The 11,569-nt window shown below is 43.9% G+C and overlaps 1 protein-coding gene across 3 annotated transcripts in view; it reads left to right on the forward strand.

The window, feature by feature from the left end:
- The window catches only part of IFT88 (intraflagellar transport 88), a 57,132-nt gene that overhangs the window by 18,990 nt on the left and 26,573 nt on the right, over nt 1-11,569 (forward strand). For all 3 annotated transcript variants that reach the window (XR_012079801.1, XM_072975967.1, XM_072975965.1), the window contains exons 11-15: nt 693-807; nt 2,639-2,870; nt 4,215-4,285; nt 8,428-8,514; nt 11,238-11,337. Coding sequence is in view for 2 of the 3 variants with exons in the window: in XM_072975967.1 (XP_072832068.1) it covers nt 693-807; nt 2,639-2,870; nt 4,215-4,285; nt 8,428-8,514; nt 11,238-11,337 (605 nt within the window). In the remaining variant the exon portion in view is untranslated. The remainder of the gene's footprint in view (nt 1-692; nt 808-2,638; nt 2,871-4,214; nt 4,286-8,427; nt 8,515-11,237; nt 11,338-11,569) is intronic.

An 11,569-nucleotide genomic window follows, 5' to 3' on the forward strand; every position in this document is an offset into this window, starting at 1 on the left:
CACACAGTTTAAACCAGGTGGGTGTGCTCTTCTTATTCTGCGTGAGCACTTCCTGAACTGCAGGATCTTCATCCTGGGCCCTGGGTGGGCCCTGGAGAGGCAGGGGTACGTACGCAGGGTTGTGGAGAGCTGAGTGCTTGATAGCAAAGATCCCCGCAAGTCTTGACGAGAAGATACGAGGATTAGCTGAGTACGAGCTGGAAAGTCTAGAGAAGTTTTCTGAGTGGACGTTACATTTGAGCTGAGTCTCAAGTTTTTTAGAAACACTTTCTCATCAATTCATAAATGCTTACTGTAGAAGATGTGAAAGAAAAGGGATAAACTGTGCATATGGAAGCTCTGGGAGATGCTGGAATAAAAGGGCAAAAATAATGTCCAAAAAAGGTCTAATTTTTAAATGTCTGATTTTTTTAAGTCCCATTTTTTCTTTATAAGAACACAACTCCAGTTTTACAGTGTAACCCCATTGTTTCCTGTCCACATTTCCAGAAGCCATCGGTCTTATGTTCCATTTCCTTGCAGAAGATTAGTGTGCAGACATGAAAATAGTGTAACTGTTTTAATGTGACAATTTTAGGTAGTGTCTGAAGCTTCGTAACATGAAAAATTCAAAAAACATGAATTAAGGTCATTTAAAATATAGAAGTGGAAAAAGTAGGATATTATATATTCATTACATTTTTTTTAACTAGGACGGTTAAAAGTGAATATGGGAAATATTTACCTAAAGCAAAGAAATTATTCCAAAGCCATTAAATTCTACCGAATGGCCTTAGATCAAATTCCAAGTGTCCATAAAGAAATGAGGTAAGTTTGTAAAATTTAAGTGTTGTTCTCCAGAAACAATGTCACTTTTCTGACCTTGTCAGTAGGTTGCATGCTTTGAAGTGTCTGCACCTGAGAAGTGTTAGACTCACGTTGTATCTGTAGTATTTTGGTCTGTCCCCTTGTGACTCACACACATTTGCAGGATGGAAAGTGAAAGTTAAAGGTTAAAGACGTAGTATGTGGTCAGCTGGAATGAATCTAGGCTAATGGGCCTGCACAGGGGCCAGCCCTGCAGGCCGCTAGCACCATAACGCAGCTTCCGGCCAGCATCAGACCACACGGCCGTTATTCCCAGCAACCCAGACTCCAGAGTGCAAGGCTAGACATTAAGACCTCCTTTCATTCGTACTGTAGCTTGAGAAGGAAATAGTGGGTTACCTTTGAATCTTAGAAGAGGGGAAAGAGAGAGGGACGCTGGGATATTTTTGTTCTTACATTATTTCAAGAGCAGAAACAGTAAATTACCTTATGGTCTGCTAATAACTGTGGGAAACACCATTCCAGGAAACTTCCTGGTCTTAGTTTCTCCCGGGCAGAGCACAGTTCCTCTGTGAAAGTTAATGTCTTTGTAAATGCCACCCTTTGTGGTGATTTGGTTTTGAATTATGTGTGATATCTCATTGTCCTTAGCAGGAATCTGGCTTATAGAGCACAGTGCCCTCGAGGTGCTTTTAAGCCAGGTGAGGCCAAGAATTCGAGCATTTTAGAAAACATAGTAATGTTATATAGTATATGTTAAGTGCTTAGCAGTCAGTAATCAAGAGGTGCTGCAGCATTCAAGTTGAGGGAGTGATTGTTGAGAAGAAGAAAGGCTTTATGAAGGAGGTGTGCTTGAGACGGGTTACTAGAGTGAAGACAAGAGAAGGGAACACCCAGACAAAAGGGCACTGAGAGAAGAGGCAGGGAAATACCAATGTGCACGATCTGATCAGAGAATTAGGAATTAAAAAGTGCAGTTGAATCGGAGTTACGCCGAGGAGTGTTTAGAAACAAGGTTCACATTCGTTAGAATGGCTGCAATCAAAGATAAACAGTCGTACTGAGGACTATACATGGAAGTTACATGGAGACCTCGTGCACTGAGGATGTAAGGTGGAACACTCTGGAAAATAACTAGGCTGTTTTTTAAAAAATTTAACACAGATTTACCACATGGCCAGTTCCACTCCTAGGTATATACCAAGGGAAATGAAAACATGCATTTTCACAAAGGATTGTACATGAGTGTTTATAGCAGCATTATTCATAATAGCCAAAAAGTGGAAACAACCCAATCAAGTAGGCAGACAATGGACAAATGAAATGTGGTGTCGCCATATGACAGAAAGCTATTCAGCAATGAAAAAGGAATGAAGTGCTGATACATGCTGTAGTATGGAGGAACCCCAAAAAGAGTATGCTAATTGGGTGAAGCCAGACACAGAATATCAGGTATTGTATGACTCCATTTATATGCAGTGTCTAGAAGAGGCAGATCCAGGGAGACAGAAAGTAAGTTGGTGATTGCCTGCGGCTAGAGGTGAAGGTGAGGAGTGACTGCTAATGGGCACAGGTTTTCTCTCTAGGTCGATGGGAGTGACCGAAGGTAAGAATGTGGTTATGGTTTCACGACTGTGATAATATGGCAGTAGTTACTGAATCATATACTTAAAACAAGTGAATTTTATGATACGTAAATTAAACCACAGTAAAGCTTTAAGAAAACAAAAAAGAACTGGAAAAGAAAAGAAGGAAATTTTTGTGGAATATCTTGACTGCCGTACTAGTGAGTTTAGGCTTTTAAAGCTGATCCGTGTTTATTTTTCTTTAGGATTAAAATTATGCAGAACATTGGAGTTACGTTTATCAAAACTGGGCAGTATTCAGATGCCATTAATTCATTTGAGCACATAATGAGTATGGCACCGAGTCTGAAGGCAGGCTTCAACCTAATCCTTAGTTACTTTGCTGTTGGAGATAGAGAGAAAATGAAGAAGGCGTTCCAGAGATTGATTGCTGTTCCATTAGAAATTGATGAAGATGATAAATACATTTCACCAAGCGTGAGTACGAAGACTGTTACGTAGCCAGCTCCTGATTACCCTTGCCTCTCTCTTTCCAGAAATGAGAAGAAGGTGGAATGGCTGACTTTCTAGGTTTCTCCCAGCCCTGTATGAATGTGCTTTATCATTTTCATTTGTTATTTAAATTAGGTTGTTATTTCGTTTGTTTATTGTTATTTATTGTTTCATTTGTTATTTAAATGAGGAAAACAGGACTATTGAAATAGGGCTAGAGATTGTGGTTAAAACAGACTGCACAGTTTCAGTCAAAAAACAAAAAGGAGGAGAGTCATAGGAATAACTGTCGCTCTGTAGCAGTGACATCCTGACCCGGGAGCCCTCGGAGCCTTTTCTGTTTCTTCAGTCGTTGTTGGACTGACGCCATGTGTGCTAAATATACCAGGAGTGGAATAAAGTAATCCCTTGTCCTTGTTCATAGAATGGACCATAATACAAACACTTAAGTCATATTTTCAAAGACTTGAGGAAATAGTACATAGTGTTAGGTGACAAGCAAGTGAGAAAAACACATAGACTGGAAGGAGATACACCAAAATAAAACCGTATTTTCTGGGCAATGAGATTATTTTTCTTAATGCTTTTTAAACACCTCCCAGGTTTCTACCCGTAAATTATTGGTGAACTTCTGTGTTCTTTTGTGTGAAGTCAGACCACGTGACATGCCTGTGTTGTGGGTCGCAGCAGTACAATCAAGTCAGTCTCACAAACTGGACTTGGTAGCTTGTCCTAAGATTGTGAGGGCACCGCACACAGGGGTGCTCACGCCGCCACGCAGGGCTCGTTGCCCTGGGGCCTCGCTTGCTCCTTCACGCTTGAAGTGGCGCCGATTATGCTGCCCTGCCGCACAGGGTTGCGAGGATTAAATGGGGCAGTGTGTGTGAAATGCTTAAAACAGTGTCTGCAGCGTACTAAGTGCTGGGAAAGTGGTGACTATTATGTACAGCGTTCATGCTGAGAAAAGCAGTAGGTGCTGTGAAAAAAGCCCTCTTGTGTCCGCAGGAGCAGAGGTGCGGGCCAGCTGGTGACGGCGAGCGCTGAGCGCTGGTGTCTGCGTTTGGAACCTGCGCACGTCTGTGCTGGCAGGCGCGGCCGCTGTGCCTGGTCCCCTTCTCCCCAGCCTGGCCTTCTGTCAGCTGCTAGAATCTGTTAGCTCAGTGGAGAATGTGATAGGTAACCAGAAGCAAGAAAGAATTCTGCTTTAATCAGGGAAAGTAATTGAGAAAGATTAACATGCTCGCCACTCCATACAGCTAGCTGGTGTTAGGGTTGGTTAGAAATCCGGTTCCCGGTGTTTACTTCTGAGTCACTCATTTTTTTCCCCAGGATGACCCACATACGAATTTAGTGATCGAAGCCATAAAAAATGATCATCTACGGCAAATGGAACGTGAAAGGTAATATTCTAGGCACTTAGTAATTAAAACTCAGTTGATGTAGTTTTAATCTTCGTACGAGAGTTGAGTGCACTCTTCTGTTTCTTTCAGAACTTGTTGTGCATTTCAGTACATTTCTTGAATACTGCTGTTGCTTCACCAGTATTATAGTCTACCGGATGTTTTTTACCCTTCAAAGTAATCTCAGTCCTCATGCTAATCCCAGTTATTTTTATTCAGTCACTGTTTCTCTGTAATTTGCTTTCCTTCTGCGTCTGGTGTAATATTGGAGCTTTGTTCATATTGCCTTTGTTTAAAAAATTATGTCTTTATATATTTCTTCCCTGTCTCCCAGCTAAATGTTAACTTCTAAAGACAACATCCTATTTATTCTATTGCTTCCTCCCTCCAGTGAGGTGGCTAGTCTCTGTGAGGCACGTCTCGAAAGTTCTGATATTTACTGAATACGTGGCAGGTTTGTTAGAAGTTACATCACATGAAGAGGGCCCTTAGGTTTTTTTTACTTGTGGTAAAATACACATAACATAAAATTTGCCGTCTTAACCGTGATGCATAACTCATTTCAAAGGTAGTGTTAAGTGCCTTCGCGTTGACTTGTAACAAGCCTCCAGAGCTCTTTATCCTCTGACAGCAGCTCTGTAGTCCCCCCCAGCCCCTGCTCTCCGGCTCTGCGGGTTTGATGGCTACAGGTGCCTCGTGTAAGTGCAATCTGGTATTTGTCTTTCTGTGACTGGCCTGTTGGGCTCAGCCTGATGTGCTCAGGGTCCATCCATCCTGTAGCATGTGACAGAATTTCCTTCCTTTTTAAGGATGAATAATATTCCATTGTATGGGAAGAGCCCTTAATCTTTAGGAGTTAGTTTAACAGTAAAAATTAAACTAATGCTTCTGGGAAGATGGGGTAGCTATTCTTTTCCATGTTCTCCCCACTAAGTGCAAATAAAATCCCTGTAAGTTGCATGTAAAACAAAATAAGAAGAGAGGTGGGGACGAGGGGAGATCAGAGAGGGGCCTGGGAATGGCAGTGAGCCCCTCACGTCTCCCAGGCTTGGGGCTGAAGAAGCTGGCACTCAGAAAATGCCAGGGGCACTTACCTTTCAAAGACTGAGAAAAGCCTGCGTTCTTTTGCCAGAGGACAAGGTGAGGGGTAGGTTAGCAAGACAGAAGACTTTCAGAAAAACGCCACAGAAAAAAACCCCGTGGGCCCCCCGCGCCAGTAAAAGCCAAGTGGGATCCTAGACTTCCGCCCTCAGAAGGCTGCAAGGAGACACGTGGCGCCCCAAGTCCAGGCAGGGAGCCAGGCCCCTACGAGCCCCACTGCCTGTGGCCCCGGGAGCCAGCGGGCAGCCCTGCGGTAGCAGGGCCTCATGCGCCCTCCTGGGGTGGCGGTAGGGGGCTGGCGGGGAGTCAGGACTCGGGACAAGGCCACCCCCATGGCGTCAGCAGGGACACGGGGAGCGGGAACGGCCATCCCGCCCAGCAAAACAAGGACCTCGTCCCACCTCGGCTGTCAGAGTGCTGTGTGGGGGACCTGGACTTCTTCCTCTGTCTGGCGAGTAACGAGGTGGTGTCTCTTCTTTCCCTGCTGGTGTGGTGTCAAGAAAGCTGGCTAAAACAGATTTAGATAAAGTTCAGTCCTATAATGCAGAAATGCCCAAGTTCTGACCAAGAACCGCTCATCATACCGAGAACCAGGAAGGCCTCAAACAGTGGAAAAGACAATCAGTAGACGCCAATGCTGAGATGACAGATATTAGAATTACCTGACAAATTTTAGAGCAACCATGAGAAAAATGCTTCAACAAACAACTATGAACCTGCCTGAAACAAATGAAAAAACAGAAAGCCTCAACAAAGAAGAGATATAAAGGAAAACCAAGTAGAAAGTTTAGAACCAAAAAATTAAACAGCTGGAATGAAAAGCACAGTGGGTGGCTCAGCAGGAGAATTACGGGGCGCGAGGAAGGCCTCCGAGAGCTGGAGGAGAAACTGGAAATGGTCCGCCGTGTCCAGAGAGGAGGTAGACTAACAACGGAAACAGTCGGGGCCTTGGGTCCCCTGGGGCTGTTGCCAGGGTCTGATGCGGTGTCGTGTCGTCGGAGTCTGGGAAGGGGAGGGGCAGGGACCGGGCCAAAGAGAGAGCAGCTGGTGGCCCCCGACTTTGGCAGGAAAGCTAAATCTGCAGTACAAGAAGCGGAATGAGTCCCAAAGAGGCTAAACCCAAGAAATTACAGCTAATAAACGAGTTCAGCCAGACTGCAGAGTGAAAACGCAGTGTGCGGGGTCGACAGTGTACTATAGAAGTACACACCACCAGGGGACTGTCTGAAAATGAAGTTAGCAACTACATTTACAATAGCATAAAAATCAGTTATTGGGGTAAATTTAACAAATGAAATGCAAGACTTGCGCTCTGAAAACTATGAAACATTATTGGAAGAAATCGGAGTAAATGGGAAGACATCACATGTTTATGGGTAGGCTCTTACCAGTGCTAAGACAGCAGTGCCCCCCAAATTACGGGTTCAGTGTTAATCTCTCTCGAAATCCCGGGAGTGTTTTGCAGAAAGTGAAAACTTGATCCTAAAATTCACATGAAAATATAAGGGATCCAGAATAGCCAGAACAATACCGGAAAAGAAGAGAAATTTGGAGGACTCAGACCTGAAAGCTTCACCAGTCAAGACAGCGTGGTGCTGCTCCATGTCAGTAGCATGAAGACAGACAGAAAAGTCAGTGGGATGGGACTGAGAGTCCAGAAGTGCGCACTCACTCTTACAGGCAGTAAGAGTCTTGGGACAATTCAGTGGGAAGGAACAGTCTTGTCAACAGATGGTGCTGGAACAACTGGTTATGTTCATGCAGAAGAATGGTTGGATGTCTTCCTCACACCGTCTGCAAAAACTACTTCACAGTGGATCCTAGACGTACATGTAAGCACTAGAATTATACAATTCTTAGGGGAAAACGTAGAGGCAAATATTACTGCCCTTGTGTTAGGCAGTGGTTTCTCAGGCATGACACCAAAAGAAAACATAGGTATGTTGGACGTCATCAAAATCAAAGACTCCGTTCTTCCAAGGACACCGTCAAGTAAATGAAAAGACAGCCTACTACTTGGGAGAAAATACTTGCAAACTGAGAAGGGACCTACTTCTACTTCCAACTCAAAAATAAACAGACCAACAACGCAACTCAAAATATGCAAAGGATAAGAATAGACATTCCTTCAAAATAGATACGCAGGTGGCCAGTACACAGATGAAAAAATGCTTCAGTACTCACCAGGAAAATGAACCTCAAAACCACAGTGAGACGCCACTTCACACCCACTAGTGTGGCTGAATCAGACAGATAATGGCAAGTGCTGGTAAGGTTGTGGACCAATTAAAACCTTACATGCTGATAATGGGAATGTAAAACGGTGCAGCCACTTTGGAAAACAGCCTAGAAGTTCCTCATACACTTACGTATGCCCCAGCAATTTCTCCCCTAGACATACACCCAAAGAAACTAGAGCATACATACGCACAATGACTTACACACGAATGTTCCTAGCAGCATTATTTGTAATATCCCAAAACCAGAAACAACCCGAATGTCCACAACTGATGAATGGGTAAAAAGTACATGATCTATCCATACAGTGAAATATTATTTAGCCATAAAAAGGAATGAAATATTGATACGCTACAATGCTCATGAACCTTGAAGGCGTTACGGTAAGTGAAAGAAGCCAGTCACCAAAGACCGTGCGTTCTGACTCTGTATGGAAGGAGCAGACGGGGCAAATCTGCAGAGACGTGAGGTGGGTATTTCCCAGTTGCCTCACTGGCCGTTGTCACGCTTTCACCCCACCAGCGCTGCGGGTTACACAGCTTCGGCCACGCAGCCCTGTGTCTCTCCGGGTCTCTGCCTCTTCAGTTTGCAGAGCGCACCACGGGACAGACACGGAAGGCAGATCTGCTGACCCAAAGGCGGTGGGGCTGGCTGCCCCCCACCAGTCATGGGTTTCAACCCAGTGTGTGAACAGGTTGCGAGCATGGCTGCCCACAGTGTTTCCGCTTACTCTTTACAAAATAAATCCAAATTGCTTCAATACTGTATTTCTAAATAAAACTTTTTTTGTTTGTTTGATACAGGAAAGCCATGGCAGAAAAATACATCATGACAGCTGCAAAGCTCATCGCGCCTGTGATTGAAGCATCCTTTGCTGTGGGTTATGACTGGTAAGAAGAATTCAGTGTAACTGATGGTAGGCTGTTTTCTTTTCAGATTGATACTTCCAGTGATTAAAATGTTTGTTACGAGAAGAGTGAGTAAATAATTGTGAATATCGATTTCTACTTACCAAGCAAATGTTACACAATAAGATTAATGTAGGCCATTCTAAAAGTTCTAACAGTTTTCTTACTGTTCATGTCATTTCATAAATTAAGTACTAAGGCAAGTGAGATACATTGATACGTGAATACGTAACTGCTTTCATTGTGTAAGTTCCAACCTGCGCCCTAGAACTTCAGAACTCCTTAACTCCACTTCCTGCCTTTTGTGTTTTGTCAGACTTTTCAAATTCTAAAATATTTTAAATCTCAGAAGGGCACTATGGTGTATTTTTTATTCACTGGTGAGAGTTTCTGAAATGAAATTTATCAGTCTTTTCCTTTATGGTTTATTGCTTTAATATCAGGCTTAGAAAGAAAACAACTACAATAAAAATAAATGTTTACTGTTTACTTCAGGCCAGTTGGAAGGTCAGGATAAGAAAAAAAAAAATCTGCCTTCGGGGGCGGGTATAGCTCAAGTGGTAGAGTGCGTGCCTAGCATGCATGAGGTCCTGGGTTCAATCCCCGGCACCTCCATTAAGCGAAAAAATAGATAAACCTAATTACCCTCCTAAAAAAAAAAGAAAGAAGAAAAAATCTGCCTTCAAGAAGTTTACAGTTTAGCTAAGTAGACAGCAATAAAAACATTATACTGCTACTAACATAGCAAGTTAGGTTTTGCTGTGCGCTGTGAGACTTCTTAGTCCCAGTTGCTAATGGCTCATGTAATTTGGTGTCATGGTGTCGTGGAAGGCTTCCCAGATTGAGAGTCATTTGGGCTGAGGCTTGACGCTTGGCAAGGATAAAAGCGGGGCAGGGGAGGAGGTGGGTGTTCTGAGTGGGGGGAGAGTGTTCTCAGGGCTCCAGACGTTGGCAGCCCTCCTCACGCAGATTCTGCAGGACGATTAGCGCAGATCAGGGTCTGGGGCGTCCTGTGCGTCTCGCACGGTCGGGCTGTGTCCCATCCTTGGGAAGCTGAGACAGAGTGACGCCAGCACTCTTCCGGGGGGCTTCTTCCTTCGCAGAACCCCACCCGAGGGAGTGGGGAGGGCGTGGCATCTTTGTCTCGAGCCTCTTGCTGTGTGGACGGCACCACGAGGAATGATGCAGTGTCTTCGGTGTTCCCGGCTCTCCTGATCTTCCATGTCACTGACATGCTGTCCCCGCTTCCTGGAGCGCCCTTCCCTTTTGGTCAGGTCGATTCATCCTTGCCCCTCACCCTGAGTTCCGATATCTCTGGAACACCTTTCCCCGGTATCTCGTTCACCCTGGGAGCCCCGCACCAGACATAGTGCCGCACATCTCACGGACGTTCCGTCAGCGTCTGCTGAGTGTGTCACGGAGTCGGGGGGGTGGTTTCCACGTGATTCTCTGAGAGCCCTGCAGGTGCTTTGCTGGGGTGGGGCTGGGACAGAGGGTCCTCAGTGGGGCCTGAGCAGGGTGGGCTTCATGTCTTCTCTCCACTCCAAGCAGAGGGGCTTTTTTATAAATTGGGGTTGAAAGATTCTGCCTGAAGAAAGAGATCTTCCGCTTTAATATCTTGTAATTGTTGGTCTAAGCCAATGGCTTTGAAGTGTTTTTGAATCAGACCCTCAGGGAGAAATATATTGTGCACTGTTGGCTGAGATGATGACGCGGGCTTGGCCTTTGATGCACAAGGCCCTTTGGTGTCTTTTCTGTCCTGTTGCTTTAAGGGTGTCATCCTTGATTTAAAAAATATTAGTCTTGGTGCAGTGGGTTTTGGTAGCAACAAAAATCAGGCTCAAATTCTTACTTTACAGTTTCCTACCTCTGTGATCTCAGATCCTCTATTTTCGTATCTGTGATGTAGAGATAATGTCTGTATTTCAGGGCTGTGGTGAGGACCAACAGTGACCATGCTCGTAAAGGAATCGGCACTGCGGTCACCAGGGGGAAAAGTTGGGGGCATAAATTGGGAGTTCGGGGTACACGTTACTATATACAAAGTGGATAAACAGGGTCCTACTGTACAGCACGGGGAAGTGTATTCAGTATCTTGTAGTCACCTGTAATGGAAAAGACCCTGAAAAAGAGTACGTATATTCATATGTGTCACTGAGTCTCTGTGCTGTACGCCAGGCGCTAACACCACATTGTAAATCGACTGCACTTTCATTAAAAACAAAAAGGGAATTGGCACAGTGCCTGATGGACCGTTAACAGCAGACGTTCTGTGTGCCTCAGGGAACAGATCCATGACAGTTGGTTTTAAGTTTGGACACAAAAAATTAAATACATTCTCTAGTTCTGTAGAATTTTTGTCACCATCAGAGCATTTAAGATGAAAAAATACGTACAAACAATTTTAGCTGTTACAAATTAAAGTTGTTTTTATTAGTTAATTGAAAAGTGAGAATTTAGATATCAATCTTGTTTTATTTAAAATACCCAAAATAATTAGAAGCGACAACAGGCTAATGAAAAACTGGGTAAGAGAACTGGTTTGGAACTGAAGCGCTCTGTACTTAACGCCCGTGTGGGAAGAGGTCAGGTGCTTAGCCTTACAGACCACTAGGGGTACTTCTAAACATTTTTGAAAAGCACATTTAAGAAACCTAAATATATTAAAACAAGATAAGTCACCTTTTTTATGCTTTACATTGTAGGTGTGTTGAAGTTGTGAAAGGTTCTCAGTATGTCGAGCTAGCAAATGACCTGGAGATAAACAAAGCAATCACATACCTGAGGCAGAAGGATTTTAACCAAGTGAGTTTAATAAAGAACTTTCCGGTGGAATTTCGTACATTGATTGATCAAAGTAATAATATCGTGAAACTTCTTTCTAGAGTAATGTTATCTGTGATTATTCTGTAGTTGAGTAATATTTTTATTTCTGTCTTTACATAATTTCCTTTAGTGTTGCTTTAATTTTAACCTGTTTGTCCTGTTTCTTGAAATACAAGCACATGCCCTGTAAACATGGCTGCTCAGTGACTAA

This window comes from Vicugna pacos, chromosome 14, assembly GCF_048564905.1.
Source record: "Vicugna pacos chromosome 14, VicPac4, whole genome shotgun sequence".
Lineage (NCBI taxonomy): Eukaryota > Metazoa > Chordata > Mammalia > Artiodactyla > Camelidae > Vicugna > Vicugna pacos.